This window comes from Austrofundulus limnaeus, unplaced genomic scaffold (genome assembly GCF_001266775.1).
Source record: "Austrofundulus limnaeus strain Quisiro unplaced genomic scaffold, Austrofundulus_limnaeus-1.0 Scaffold345, whole genome shotgun sequence".
Classification (NCBI taxonomy): Eukaryota; Metazoa; Chordata; class Actinopteri; order Cyprinodontiformes; family Rivulidae; genus Austrofundulus; species Austrofundulus limnaeus.
Window position 1 is genome coordinate 517,605 of NW_013952747.1, and position 16,250 is coordinate 533,854.

Sequence of the window (16,250 nt, forward strand, 5' to 3'; positions counted from 1 at the left end):
TATTTTTGGATGATAAACATTTGTATCAGGTCAACAAAACATGGGCATAGTAACAATATTTTTATACTACATTCATCCATTTTGAATATACTAACCTCACTCCTTTGTAACAAATAAGGCAAAAATATAATTAATTCAGAAAATCTTTTCAGGACCCCACCTTGATGTTTCGGGACCCCACTTTGGGTCCCGACCCCAACTTTGGGAAACACTGCTCTAATGTCTGATTTATAGAGTTAATGTTTAACTGTTAAACATATTTCACATGTTCTACACAGAGTGAGTCTGTGTCTTGTTTCTCTCCTACATGTTTTCAACTGCACTAATTACCCTTAATGAACAAGAAGAAGGCATTCCTCCTGAGGATGCTCTGCTTGTTTACCTCCCAGAATGAAGTGTATGAACTTCATGCAGTTATTTGCATAAGAACAGTTTTGTTCCTTCAACCAAACCTACTGCTTAAAATAGTATTTTCTGCCTTTTCAAGAACAGAGATGTCAGCGGTGCAACAAACAAAAAATAATAATAATAATAAACTATTGGGTTATGTTGCATTTTAACCCACAGTAACTTGTTTATTAGCTGCTTATTGATTAAGTTTTAGAGCTGAGAACTGAGAAATCCCAGCATCCCAGCTACGTGCCTCTGTGGCTTGATCTTATTAGAGGCTTGTTAACAGCTGCTGCTTTCATAAAGTCCCTTAAAACACACTTGTTTAACAATCCCAACAAAAAAATGAAGAGATGAATTATAATTCAAAACACGACTCCTTTACTGAGTCAAGCTAACAAGCCACTGGACAGCGATCGGGTTTAACACCTGCTGCAAAGCTCGACAAATGTCAGGTGAGACGCTGATCATTTGCATTTCATAATTGCTTGATTATGCAAGCGCTTGTACGCGTCATTCACCACAGGAGTCGCCACCTTTCTCCATTCAAAAGTGCAGGAAAAGATCTCGCGCGAACGAGCTAAACTCTTGCTCAGTTTTACGTATGATTGCAGTTTTGGAGAAAATTCGTGAATTTTAAAAACGAGGTTTTTGCTCCATCCAACCATCCAGTATCCATCTGCATTTAATGATTATAATCATTCTTAAAACCCTTAAATACTATTTCCTCACATGCTGGGGAGCGGTGAGGTCGTAGGCATGGCATTAAAGCAATCAACTCTTACAGAGCAAATCTGCCACAGATGGGGTTTTACAATCTGGAGTTTATGTTGCAGAACACCTGTAGATTCTTTAATTAGTCAAAATGTAATAAAAAAAACCTGCCATAAATCAAAATATAGAAGAACTCGAAAAAGTTGGATTGTTTCTAACACAAAACACATCAAGATATCTCTCAACAGCAGCAGAGTTTGCATAATTTAAATAAATGAATAACTTGCTGAAGCGGGATGATCCTTTACCTTGCTCTCTCTGCACACGTTTATTCTAATAAAGCCGTTTTATGTGCTTGAAAACATCAAGAAAAAAAATAATTTGCAGATTTATGAGGGTCTGAACCCATCAGGTCAACTAAGATTTTTATCTTTGAGCTCTTCCTGCCCAGAACGGTAATTTTTCAAGAACATTCCCTCAATGTCAACCTTGTTCCTGTCAACTAAATGAAGAGTAATTATAATGTCTTTCCCTATAGAGAGACGTGTTCTGACGTCTTCCCTCCAAGTTTCATGGAATGGGGAGGATGAAGAGCTCCGTTAACAACGGGAGGAAGATAAAGCAGATTAAAGCTAGAATTAGTCTCATCTCATGCAGCATAACCCTGAGATTTAATCTTTTATGCCACCCTCTCTCTCTCTCCCTCTCCTTGCCTTACAACGACAAACCGAGAAACAAATCTGTTTGATTTCTTCTTAATTGTCCCTCACCTCTCATCCTCCGTAATGGCTGGCTTGGCATCGCACGATTTGTGAGCAATTAGCATGACCAGCAGCAGCATTTGCTGAGACTTTTTTTTAATTCAAGGCCCTGTAAATAAGCAGTGGCATGCCCCCCAGCCTTCAGTGTCCAGAATAATGAGCCCCCTGACCTCAGCTCAGGGAGGCAGCCACCGGTGACCAGACTCTCTGAATATAAAACTGGGATAAAATGAGGGAGGCTGCATCACGTTGTCCTGGAGTTCTTCTTAAATGAAATGTTTCCTTCTCCTCCAGCTGCGACAGCAACAGGAAATCAAACAGACGCTGCTATTAATTGGACACATTGGGCCTCATGCAAGAACCGTTCGTACGCACAGATTTGTTCTTAAGTTGTGCGTACGAGTGATTTAGGAGAATTTGTGGCATTCACCAATGTTTTCGTATTCTAAGATTTTTTTTTCAGATACGAACAAAATTCACGAGTGGTCCAGACCTGTCGTATATTTTACGAGCAGTCAGTCTGCTGTTATCCAGACGGTTTTCTTCATTAATAACTTTATATTTAGTTAGTTTGAAGATATTTTGAGTTGAAAATAAATCACACTCCATAATTATGTTGACAATAGGCTATTCTTCTTGAATTAGAGTTATAATTTTAAATTTAATAATTTAGACTAACAATATAAATTGTCCGTCCGGCCGTTTTCTGCCGCTTATCCGGGATCGGGTGCGGGGGCAGCAGAGAGACCCAGACATCCGTCTCTCCAGCGACACCTTCCAGCTCGTCCTGGGGGACTCCGAGACGTTCCCAGACCAGAGGGGGTACACAATCCCTCCAGCGAGTCCTGGGTTTTCTTCAAAGTGCCAGACTTATTTTGAAAACATTTTAAAAGGCTTATTTCAGAACCGCAACTGAGACCACTGGAGACCACGAGCGCGCGGGGTACGGTGTGCAGCGCTGCGGCTTCTGAATAAATGAAAATGATTTAACACAGTTGTTTATACTTTTAGCAGCTCTTTTTATTCCACAGCTGACCTGCTAAAAATGACAGATTTTCTTTTCTGGATCTCTGACAGACGGACTTCAATCTCTGAACTCGTAAAGTTTTTCTTTTTAGTTTTCGCTGTCATTTTTCATGAATGGACACTTCCTTGTATCTGAGGCAGGAAACATAGCCTTATATGGTGTTTTTGGGGTGGTAATTAYGCTAATCTCCTCTCGCGTGCACGAGCAGCTGGATACAAACAGGAGGAATTTACGCTCATTTACACACTTTTCCTGAAGATAGAAGAGTTTGTTGAATCTGACGTGACATGTTCGTACGAACCCTTTGTATGAACAAAAGTAAGAGAAATTTAGGATAAGAACACGAACATGTTCTTGCATGAGGCCCATTGATTGCTCTGTCCCGACGTTTTCTGTGTGGGATGTGTTTGTGCCAGTGTGCTCACAGACCACACACACGTGTCTTCTGACACCTACAGCTGACAGCCAGCACCGGTGAGCTCGTATCAGCAGACAGATACCGTAATAATGAGCTCCTTACTGTGTCCCTCTGGGCACACGAGGCCTTCCCCAAGCGCAGCATCAAGGACAACCCAAGAAGCAAGACGAGTTCGTTCCGTCTAACGAGACCAACAATACATCAGAATTACCCAGGAAGAAGTCCAAGGTCTGTTTGCGCGGAGGTTTGCCTCCGAGGCGCTAAGAGGTTTTGCCACATTCTCTCAGAGGTGTGATTTTTCAGCGAAAGTGTTACCCAGACCGAGAGCGAATTATCCACACAGCCACGATTCGTCTCCCAGCGGCCGTCTGCTGCTCCCGTGTTTACGCTGGCATTCAAATAAACGAGTCTGCGCACACCCACAAGTCCAACACTGTCATTAGAGCATGCGGTGTTAACCAACAAAAGAGTGAGAGTGGGCGTGTATGAATGCCTACTGACTGCACATATTGTGAGAGTTTGTACAAGATCAGGAGCCATCTGGAGAGGAATGTAGTCTTTTGTTTAATTAAACCGGGGGGGTTCAAACAATGTTTAAATCTCCTTGTTGTCAGGAGATTTTTAATCAGCTGTTTAGAAACGATCATAAGAGGTCTGTCCTTGCAGCGGGGTTGTTTCTGTAATAAGTGTTTGGATTTCAACTCGTTACCTCGTATCAAAAACGTGTTTGAAGATTTTTAAAAAATGTAATTATTGCTGTATTTATTGTCATGTTAAATTAAACTGACAAATCATGAAAATGAACACAATCCCTTTGCATGATTTTAATTATTTTTGCTTATTTAAATGTAATGAGTTCTTGCTGAGCCGTGGAAATGTGAAACAGTTCGGCTGAATAAATACAAAAAAAAAAAAAAACCACAAACATGACAAACTAAAAAGGAAATAGCAGAAATGTTTTCATTCAAAGACTTTGAATTCTTCATTAACGAACAAATAAAAGGAAAATGTCAAAGGAATCACTGCCTTAAGGCCGACACAGGTTCTCCTTGTTAGAATTACATATTTCTGTCTGGTAGTTCGATCCAAGCGTGTAACAAATATTTTGTGGACTTCGCTGCCTCAGTGTTTTCATCCAACCCCGAAACAAATGTTATGATTTCAAAACCACTGGCTTGGAGGACAAACCAAGTGAGACGGGAGTCGGAATCTTTTCTGTTCATTAAGTTAAAAATAAGTCTAAATAATAACCTGGAAAGGTCAGTTTTAGACAACTTATGCCAACTTCTAAAAGGTTTGGAGACATCTGCATTGAAGACGGAAAAAAAACAAAACAACTAGAAGCCTCTTTTAGGTGTGTACATATTGTAATGCCAAAAAAAATTGGTCAAATATTTAACCTTTTATTAGCAATATGGTGAAGATTAGTTTTTTCTCATAAGTTGGCTGTGAGGATGTGTGTTCTTGTCAGTCTGTGTTATTTTCCTTCTTGTGTTTCCTCATTGTTGTCACACATTCTCCTCAGTCTGTTCTCTGCTATTTACCTGTTCAGCTAACCATCCTCACCTGTCTTCACTCTCTAATTAACTCTCCCTCCAGCTGTTTGCAATTTCCCCTCTCCAGTTCTCACTTCCTCACTGGTTCATTGTTTGGTTTTTACCTACAGTTACGGTCCCCTTGTCGTCCTTGTTGTTTTTTTCTGCCACGACAGCTTTTTGCTTTATTTTTATAATAAATATTATTCTTAAAACTTACCTCGCCTGGATTTTGGGTTCATCTCTCCTCGTCACCGTAACATTGGCATATTTAATCTAAAACTAAAGGTTTTTCACATGACTGACATGATATTTTAAAGTATAATAGATGTTTTGATTTGACTGATATTGCCAAAAAAATTAATTAACGAACACTTCAGACTATAAAGTTTTGATATTTTTGTGATTGTTTCGTTTCATGTTTTCATCGACCAGTAAAATTCTAATTAACCGCTGTCTCCTTCTACAAATCTCAACTGAATGAAGAGATTGTGGAGATTTTTTCTCTTTTTTTGTGTCACTTCAGTAGAAAACGAAACCAAATATTAGTTTATTTAGTTTATTTATTTCTTCATCGTCAGTGACTTTTTTAAGTGAAGAGAAAACACAAAGAGAAAAACAGAGAGAGAAGTAATAAGAAAGATTGAAATAGTGATTAGAAGTATAGTAAATATACACCAGAGTTGTTTTTTTTTTCATTTAAATGGTTTGACTTATTTACTTAATTTTAGTTTATGATGACTGATGGAGTAGCTGAAAAATTGGCCACTGAAAAGTGGGTAAAAAAAGAAGTTCCTAAAATATTAACTTAAATCTCACATTTGAGCATTCCTGCAGTTTTTAGCAAGATTCACAGAATTGGGTTGTGTTTTATGCTTTTAGCTCTTTTTGTCATGGTCTCTGTTTATTGTTACCTTGGTTTTATTCTAGTGTTTCTGTTTCCTTGTGTGTACCTGCCTCTGTGTTCCCTCCCCAGGTGTTTCAAATCAGTCCCTCATTTACTCATCTTTATATTCTTTGTCTTGTCTTCATTGTGCTGTTTCCCTTCAGCCAGTGTGGTGTCCTTGTTTTCCTCATGGTGTTTTTTTTTTCTTCCTGAGAATAATTATGTAAGTTTTTGCTGCCACGACAGCCTTCTTTTGTTTAATAAATTCTTTTTCTTTCCTGAGCTCTGGATGTTTGCCTGTTCCCTGGGTCGATCCTACCTGTAACCTCACATGTTTTGTGTTTTAAAAAAAAGAAGTTATCAAAACTAAACTGCTTGAGCTACATCTGTATTTAATTTTGTTGAAGAGATTTGGATCTAAATGAGATTTTTTTGTAATGAAAAGTGCTACAAATAAATCAGGTATTCTTATTCTTATTATTATTATTGTTATTTATTACACATCTGAAGACCTCATCAGGCTCTTGTGACAATCATGCATAATTTCTCAGATTTTTTGGATGCCACAGTGAGGTTGTCATAGTGTGTGAATGAGGCCTAAAGTGTTATGAATAAAAAATTAGATTCCTTTAATTTTGAAGTACCGTTCTACATCAAGGTCTGAGCAGTTTACCATCTGTTTGAGTACAAAATGAGTAAAAATCCTGAGCTAGGTCAACTACAGTACACATGCATTTAGAAGAAAAAGCCAAACTTGCATGAATCCTTTTAAAATATTAAGGAAAACACTGATCATAATTACACTAAAGTAACATTTCATGAGGGAAAAAAATCAAAACATTTTGACAGAATCTTGCTAAAAGCAAAGTGCAAGAATCAACTCCAAATCAAAAACACAAACCAATTTCCCACATGATGCTGTTTTCATTTGAAACGTCTCTTTTAAACTTAATTTTATGCATGTTTTCATGCGTGCTAACATGCACACAATAAAAACTGTAGCCTCGAATCAGAGCTGCTTAAGTCCAATGGGAGATTGTTGTTTTGAATATTTCATATCTGGATGTGCAAAAAGCCAAGTAGACGTCAAGCTGCGGAGCGGTCACACCTCTCAGCTTTTGTTACTCTCGTCTTGCTTCCCAAGCTAACATCAAACTGGTCTCAAACCAGACAGAAGCCTCGACTTGACTTCAAAACACGCTCTGTCAGCCACGGCGATTAGTGACATTTCAGAGAAAAACATCCTCAACGTATAATTGGAGAGCAGTGAAAACTAATTGAGGCTGTCAGAGATAAAAAAAAAAAAGTGACCACTGGGACATGTGACATAAAATGTGAAGTGAAATCATTTGTAAAGCTTCAGCAGCTCTCTGCAAAAGGCAGTAGTTAAGACAAATACAAAATATTAAACAGATGTGTTATTACCTCTTTTTACATGTGTGTGATATAGTGTTTAATTTCTAATGAATGAAAAGTCGTCTGATTGTTGTTCATCATTGAGCAGCCACAGCTAATCATCAATTACCTTTTCTTTTTCAAAGTGACCCAAGAAATGACACCTGGATGCAAAGTGACAGAAGGTAATTAACTAAGCAGATCATTACACATTTTACTGTTGCCTCAGGACCTATGAAAAATATATAATGCAAATTAACTTTTCACTCATGCGGCAGCCTTTTGACAATTAAAATCAGTATTCAAAAAGGTTAGGAGTTTAATACTCCACATGCTTTTGAAGGCTGAGAAATTTCTGCAGCATACTAATTGACTTTGCACCGTCTGTTTAGGAGCCTTTAGTCAATGTATTTTCTCAATTAACCTTTTTTTTCACGGTCAACCTAACGTATTTTAAGCGGCCATGCCTGCAGAGTTTACATTTTGTTAAACAGTATACGCTGTATATTTATTGCTGCCTATTAACTAAGAAAATTAGCTTAGTAATTTTTGTTAACTTTTATTTTTCTGTGAAAATACTGAGAGCTTAATGAGTTTGCTGCAGGTTTGTTGAAGAAATCTTAACTAATAAAATGAGCAAAGCGGAACTAAAATCAGGAAAACTGTTGAAAAAGCTACCATTTGCAACATGGTAGCTAAAAGCTATAAATGGTAAATCTGCAGCTAAAATAATAAAAATACAGACAAATAATACAATAACATAAAAGTAAAACAGCTGCTAAAAGCTAAGAAAGGAGACAACATAAAAGCTATAGAAATAGCACAACTGTTACTTAAAGTTTAAATAAGAAAAACTAAATAGAATTTAAGAAAAGCAAAAGATAAGCTAAAAGCAAATCTGCAGATGAAAGCTAAAAATAGCAGAACAGTAGCTAAAAGCACAAAATAGCACAATGGAGGTTCAATGCTAAAAACAGCTAAACCATATATCTTAGATAAAATTAGCCAAACCATTGCTCCAAACAAAACAATATTTATATAAATAGTAAAACAGTAGCTAAAGGCTAGAACCATATAAAGACAAAATAGAGCAATTATGCTGAAGATTTAAGGGAACAATTTCTTAAACTTAAATAAAAAATGTAGCAATTTTAAAAGTCTTTTGAATCCTTTTCACAATCAAACCAAACATTTTGATTTTGAGTATGACAGGTTAAAATAGCACAAAGTATGCAGAAAGAGTTCAATGTCTAAAACGTACAGAAGAAACCATAAACAAGAAAACAATAGAGTATTATTAATAATAATAATAATAAAATTAGACATGCATCTTTATTACAATTTTGGTGAATTTAGCACATTTTAGGTGCACAAATCCAATAGAACGGAGCAAAAATCAAACAAAATGCCTCCCTTTCATGCAGGGAATAGAGTACGTAAAGCAGACTGACTGTGATCATATTCATACAGGCACAGAACTAAACAAATATAAGCTGCCTTTACTCACTAACACCACCTTATGTGCTTTAGCTTTTGTTGTTGGTTTGTGTCTGTCGAGTGGGATTTAGACCCATCATGGAGCGCCGGTTGCTGCTGAGAGCTGATCAAAGAACAAAAGCTTTTTATTGAATCGACCTGAACAACCATTTGCAATGAAATATTATCTGACTGTCTGAGAAGGTAGGAAAGATCAACATGAATTCATATCATGAACTCCCAACGCCTCTCGAGTGTTACAGTAACTCCTGAGAACTTTGACATCTAGTGACAATAATGGCACTTGTTTTTCACTGAACTCCTGTTGTGAAATGAAGCCATTTGATAGATCTGTAATTTTAATTTTATGGCATTTTTCTCCAAATAGATGATAAATCCTTATGTAACAACACAATTATATTTGTAGGCTTTTTGTACTGTTTTATCCCCACTTACAGTATTTGATGTAGCTGTTGGTGAGTTAAAAAAGATAATTGTTTTTCCACTCACATAGGTTCGGTCTTTTTTCTTTTGAAAACCAGGTCATGCTAAGAATTACGACCAACCTCTTATTGTAGCAGCATGAAAATCTCATATTTATAGTGCTGCCATTTTTAAAACGTTGACTTATTCAGAAACTGTGTTTGCTTTTCTGAATTGCTGTCAGAAATTTGAAAAGAATCACGCCTGAGAACCGGATTTAACCAAGATTTATTTGGGCAGGTTTAGACAGACTGAGCGCCACATCAACAAAAATGAATTGAGGCTTTCCAGGAGCTGCTTCTTCACATTATTTTCCCATCTTAAAGTTTATGCCTTGGTCAAATAATTGTGCCGACTTTTAAACAGATTTTTCCCTTCCGACCATCTTAAAGACGCTCTGATTATGGTGATGGCTCTAAAGATAACCTTATCGGGACGGCTCTGACCACAAATCAAGGATATAACATGTTGGATTGTCTTGGCTCGATCGTGTGTGGCGTTCCCCGAGGACGAACAAGCATGCAGCCTGTTGAATGTGACGTTTAGCCAATCAGAAAGCGAGGTGATGGAAATCCAAAATGCAGAAGACAAAACAGCTGCCATGAAGAACCAGAAAGTCTAGTGGACGTCGAGACGTCTTTTTGTTTTTCTTTCTGTTAAAAACAGTCCACAAGCTATCACCATTGCCTCTTCCTCATCAGCCATGTTTATTTACTCTGAACTCACGTTTGATCTTGAGAGATTTCCCGTCTGACATCTGAACGTTGGTGAGTGAAACCAGTTTGTGTGTGGCATCTCCAGAAAATAAAATATTGGCCTGTCCAACACATCCCCTCAACCAAAGTTTGGCAAACAAAACCAATACCCAACAAATTACTCATAACTACTGAACCAAATTTAGGTTCCATATAACCAAAAATAGCCAAACTACAACCCACCCAACTCACAAATAAGCCAAGAGGAAAAACTACTCCAAACAAACTATCAACATTCATTTAAGTACAACAAACCAATAAGTTACCTGGTGGAGCACTGATTATATCCCTGAACCCAGGTTCTTTCCATTACTCAAGGCCCACCTCTGTTTGCAGGAGAAACTGCCCCTGCCAATCAGAGGAGGAGCTGTGACAGTAGTGTGTTGTGTTTGCTGTGTGGCCATACTCCACACTCCACTTGTGTCATTTAGGGTCTCTCAGGTTTTAAAAGCTGACCAGTAATTTTAAAATCTTGCCATGTGAAGCAGATACGTACAAGATGCCATTCGTTCAGGTTGTTTTCGCATTATGGCAGAGCCACACGTACAATGGTAAATGGACTGAACTTATATAGCTCCTTTCTATCCAAACAAGATACTGAAAGTGCTTTACACTACAATATTTGCCATCATTTACCCATTCATACCATTACCCATTATTAGACAATCTATGATAAATGAATAGGTCATCAATAAATACATAAAATGTGTATTTTATGTCTTTGTTCAACTATGAGCTCCCTGAAATATCAATATTAACTGACGTCAGTGTAAGTCTGTGTTTTGGTAATAACACTCACTTGGACACCAGGGAGAAGGCTTCGGCGCAAACGGCGGGACACGGCACCAGCTTGATCATCACGTGCTCCGACGCTGCCTGGAAATGCGCCCGCGTCACCTTCTCAAACACCGAGGCCAGCGTGGCCACGTCGCCGGCCTTTGTGCTGGGGTCTCCGCCCGCTGTGTCCAGGATGTTTCCGCCGTGCACCACGAGGAGCAGCACATGGGTTTTACATTTCCTCTACAAAAAAAGGAGTGGGATGGAGAGACACTTTAAAGCAGGAAGGGAAGAACAGAGGTGGCGTTTTGTGACAGCGGTGGGGCCACACAGTGAGCTAAATTACCAAACTCCTACCTCTGCATCATCCAGCCCTTCAATGCTGCTCTGAGGAGCGCAACGAGGACCCCCCAGCTGGCACAGACCCTCTGTGTTAGAAGAGTAAAGAATGAGAGCAGAAGGTGGCAGGAAGGAAGGAAAAAAGGAGGAAACTCAGGGTCACTGCAGGTGCTACACAGCGATAATAGGAGCATAAATGGATATTGATCAGAGAATATAGTCATTAATAATGCCTCTTCATGTCTCTTTATTCCAGTTTCAAACTGTGTAGTGGCTCTGTGTAGCCCCCCAGGACAAAATGGAGTAACGGTACATTTCAGTCAGTACAGGCAGAGAGCAGCAGGAGCATGATTGTTTTCTCTGCTGCAGCTTCTACAATCATATGTAAATAGATTTCATCTCATCTGATGCAGCGAAGAACAAACTTGTCTTCAACCGAACAAAAACAGAGTCCTCTTTCTGTGAGCTCCGGCTCCTCGGAGAAACCGGGTCAAATTCATTAGCCAATCTGGAAGCCTCTGCATGCTGTGCCATCTTGTTCCTGAGCCCTTTCGGGCCTCTCGTTCTGCTTTCCGTCTGCAGGCTCGGGGCACGCCTCTGTGCCTCGCTCACTGGCTCGTTGTTTATTTGGCCTCCTTGTCTGGGACCGACCGTCATGGGAGGCTCTCGCAGACTCATTCGCCGCCGGCTCTGTTCTTCCACTCCCAGCTTCCAGTCTGCCTCCCTACACCCCCACTACCCCTCCTCCTCCCCACTGCTTGTCTAGAAACAGAAAAAGCTCACACAAGGGACTCTGAACACAGAACTATTTTTGGTCACAATGTAACAGGAAATCAATGCAGGGCAGTTTTCCTCCTTTTTTTTAAATCTGAAACACTGAAAGGAGAGAGAGCAGGAAAAGTTTCATCAAACACCATAGGATATATTTGCTTAAACATGTATAGAGGAGGAATATTATAACGAAAAAAAAAAACTGCTTTGTTTCATAATAAGTCGCCACAGATATGATAATTTGATCAATATTTACATTAACTTATGTGTTTTTAGTCCTTACATTGTAAAATATCAAAGTCACGTCAATGTAGGGCTGCACGGTATTAGAAAATCTTGCAATGGCAATAACATTTGTAATTGTTGTGATGACGATATCAGGTGCGATATATGGTAGGGCTGGGCTATATCATATCATTCACGATAATACCGGTAAAAAAAAAACTTGCCCGGGAAAATAAATTATATCGTGATATGCTAATTTCATGATCGACGCAATTTGCTCATGTCGGAGAACCTTTTTGTTTTCTGTTGCGGTCTCGCTAAAGCAGCCCAGTCCGTTTAAACAGACGCTGCTTTCTACAAATCAAACGAACCCCACATCTTTATCCAATCAGAGCAAAGCAATATAAGATCATTTTGAAATAAATTTTTATTTTAATAGAGAAATCAGTCAGTCTAACAAATAAAAAATGTAGCTAAGTTATTTTGTGCAGCACAAAATACATATTTGGTATATATTTTAAAATTCGAAATTATAGGACATACATACATAATGTGTTTGCACTGAAAAGTTATGAAGATGGTTAAATGATTGCATGACTATATCTGACTCAAGTCTTGCCAAAAATGTCCATCCGTCCGTCTGTTTTCTGCCGCTTATCCGGCGTCGAGTTGCGGGGGCAGCAGCCTAAGCAGAGAGACCCAGACTTCCCTCTCCCCAGCCACTGGGGTCAGCTCATCCAGGGGAATCCCAAGGTGTTCCCAGTCCAGCCGAGAAACATAGTCCCTCAAGCGTGTCCTGGCTTTGGTCCAAATGGTTCAGGTTAAAATTTTTGTATAATGCATCATTAGAGAATACTAAACTGTGTACTTTGACTAAGAACATGGACACAGTGTATAGTGTTATGACTACACTGTGTACTCGTGTGTGGTGGGTTTGGTAAGAGTTATCGTGCATTTATCATTATCGAGGTGAACTGGTCAATATATCGTGATATTGATTTTAGGCCGTATCGCCCAGCCCTAATATGGCTTTTCTTTCCTTCACTCCCCTTCTCATCTGTACTTCCTACTCTATGTGACCTTCAGTATTTTTTGTCAATGTCACTGGATTCTGTCTGTTGTGAGCTTTTGCTGCCTTGAGGCTAAATATATATATATAAAAATTACAACTTCTTTAATGAGTATGACTAGTGCAAATATAAACAGCAGTGTAAATTGAATGAACACAGACATTTAAGGCGATTAATCCAGATCCAGTTTTTGGTTAGTTATATCCAGTGAATGTAGCAATAGATTCTCTCCCATGTCTCCTGATGCGGAACGTTTTAGTGAGGTGCAACAATCTGTTATGATAAAGAAAATACAAAATAATAATTAAAAAAATACAGATCTGGAACAGAAAAGTGAATAACGCTGCTGTAACAGATGGGTTCTGTTTTACTGAAAACCATATTTTCTCTATGAAAAATAAATCTGGTTTTGTTTTGTGATTAGTTGCATTTCGAACTTTGATATTATTTTTCATTTAAAAAATTGTTTAAAAAAACTTAAACTTAACGGCTTCATTATCATTGCAAGTATAATGTTTTACGTCCGTGTGCCCTATTTCAGTCATATCATGTTTGATAGGCACATTTTAAAAAGCAATTTCTGATTTTTGTCACTGATTGGACTAGACGTCACAGGACTGAACACACTCATGCAAACACTGTTCGGATAAAAGCTCTGCAGGTCAGGAGCGATGTCGTCCTAAAAAAAACCCCACAGTGGCTGCAACAAACAGCTGCATTTAGCAGGTAAGAAAGGAAATAGCAGAGCTTTAGTCACTTTATCATTTGTGAAAGCAGCACACATGCTGGGCTCCTCCTGAGCCCAACGTCAAGTGAGGCATTTGGAGAAAACTGACTAAATTGTTATTTCTATTGGCGCAGCACAGTGGTATAAACTGCCTTCCTGTGGTTTGGACCATGTCAGTTTTCACCCCTGCATAATCCGTCTGCATCCCTGTTTTTATTTCTTATGCTTGTACTCTCCTCCTCTCAGAGGTCTGAATCCTGCCACTCAATATCTACTTCAAAGCTTTATTTACTTTATTTATTTACTGCTCGCTGTACTTAAAGCTTTTCTATTTAGAGAATCTCTACTTGCTATAATTTTCTCCCAACAAAAGTGACCTAACCTACAAATCTTTCTGACAGTGCCATAGCTCAGCAGCACCACTTCCCTTGGCTTAAAGGCCGGTCAGGTGAATCAGTCTGTTGTCACACAATAGTCTGATGTACATCACAACTAAGCTACAAGTGTGAGGAAGAGAAAATTGACCCCAGAAAAAGGATTGCGAAGATGAAAGGGCTCAACAAAGAAGTCTACAAGAGTTAAAAGATGGACTATTGATTCATCCTGTGAATCATTCGGTCAGAGTAGCTATGATTGATAAAAAAAAAAGTTTTTTTCGTCTATAGCATGCAGACTTTCTGTTTATTTCCCCGTGAATCTCCCTGCTCTGAAGTCTCGACCACTTCCACTACACTTCCACATTTATCACCTTTTGAATGAGCAGATGGGGAGGAAGACAAGAGCAGCGGGATGAGAGCAACAAGCAAAAAGGCTGCATTCATCAAACATAAGATTGGCTTCCCGGCTGCAGATTTATATCTTCCCTGGGACTAGAAAATGGCAAAATAACCTCCAGGTTTCCTGGCTGCTGGCGTGTGAATCAACTCATTAGAGAGCTGCAGAGTCACAACACATTATCTGTGTTGCTGGGTGGACAGGCAAAGAAAACAGCTGCATTGTCTTTCTGCTGTAAAATGATGTTTATCTTAAAATCTTCAGTTTGCAGAAAGCTGTGCATTCCACAGCAAGTGTGAACGATTTATAAGTGGGTTTAACTACAAAATACTAAAGCAAACTGTTCTTTTACAGTACTTTGGCAAAACAGTAGATATAGCGTATTTATGTTGAATCAAGAACATCAGTTTGGAGCGGTCCTTATCGTGCCTGTGACGTCAAATTTTTGTAATAAATATAAATCATTTTTTGGAAAAATAACATTGATAATATACTGTATTGCAAAAATAATTTGACACTGCTGAGATGAACAGTTGTTAAGATATTCACATGAAGTAACAGTAACCAAGTATTAAGATAATGGCCAACAACAGAGACAGTAGAGAAGAATCTGATGTTTCTTTAGATTATTACAGTATGAGTCACTATCAGAGAAAGATTAAGAAGAGTCAGGGTTCAAATAATATTGTTTCGATAAACAAAGACCAGGGAGTTTTCTTTCTTAAAGAGATCCCCTTCCTGTTTCACTTTAGCTACGCTAGTTATAAGACAAACTGGGTAAAATTGTGAGTTTTATGTTAAGTTTAAATCAGCTAAGTTGCTAAACTTACATTTAAAAACTAATTCTTCAGATAAATTTCTAAACTATGCCAACTCAACAAAAAAAAAACTCCACCGTCTTCGTTTCTCTGTTAAGTTTGCTGTTGGTGCTTTGAATCCTGGGATATCCTCAGCTGGGAAGGATACTCTGATGCATCCTTGGTTTTCGAGATTTTGTGGGCCGCATTCCTCGGCCACATGAGGAGGAGCCTTCGAATTGGGACAGCACTCGGTGCGGGACAGTGATGTACGCGGCCAACAAATGCGCACTCATGAGGATGCGGCCCATGCATTAAGACACAGCCACCGAGTGCAAACAGGAAGTATTTCTGGCATTTAAAACACATGAAGTCACATGACCTTATGATGCACATGGCAACTTAAAGCAACCTTGGGGGGGCGCCAGAGAGCACAAGGCCCAAAACCTTGTCTGCTCAGAGGTTGTGAAAATATCGATTTATTGTTTGCATATATAAAATCACCAAAATAAGTCCATTTTAATAATTAAGTCTGTATAACTCAGTTCTTATTTTATTTTATTTTCCAAATAAAAGTTTGTAACTGTTAACTTTATTCTTTTATTCTTTTAATAAAAAGTTAAAGGTTAAATGCATCTTTGGGAGACGTGGGGTAGTGAGGGATTGTGTGGGGCTCGGTTGGGCTTGGAAGTAAGAAAGCGGGGCTTTGAGGAAAATAGGTTGGAAACCAGACTTAAAGTAACATTACCTCCCCTGCCTCTGAGGTGGAGCATGTTAATATATTTGTATAAATGCACTGTAAGCTGAGGACTAGTCTTCTTAACAAACAACTATTGATGATGCAACACTGAATTTCTTATATGAAACCAGGATGATGCTTTTATAGACATGATGCATGAGTTAAAACGTCCTTGTCCCTCCACTGTGTGG

General features: G+C 38.7%; 1 protein-coding gene across 2 annotated transcripts in view; it reads right to left on the reverse strand.

Moving 5' to 3' along the window:
• The window catches only part of LOC106527864 (membrane-associated phosphatidylinositol transfer protein 3), an 88,817-nt gene that overhangs the window by 37,558 nt on the left and 35,009 nt on the right, over positions 1-16,250 (reverse strand). For both annotated transcript variants that reach the window (XM_014022877.1, XM_014022876.1), the window contains exons 4-5: positions 10,975-11,045; positions 10,640-10,860 (exon numbers count right to left, since the gene is read on the reverse strand). In XM_014022877.1, coding sequence (XP_013878331.1) covers positions 10,640-10,860; positions 10,975-11,045 — 292 coding nt within the window. The remainder of the gene's footprint in view (positions 1-10,639; positions 10,861-10,974; positions 11,046-16,250) is intronic.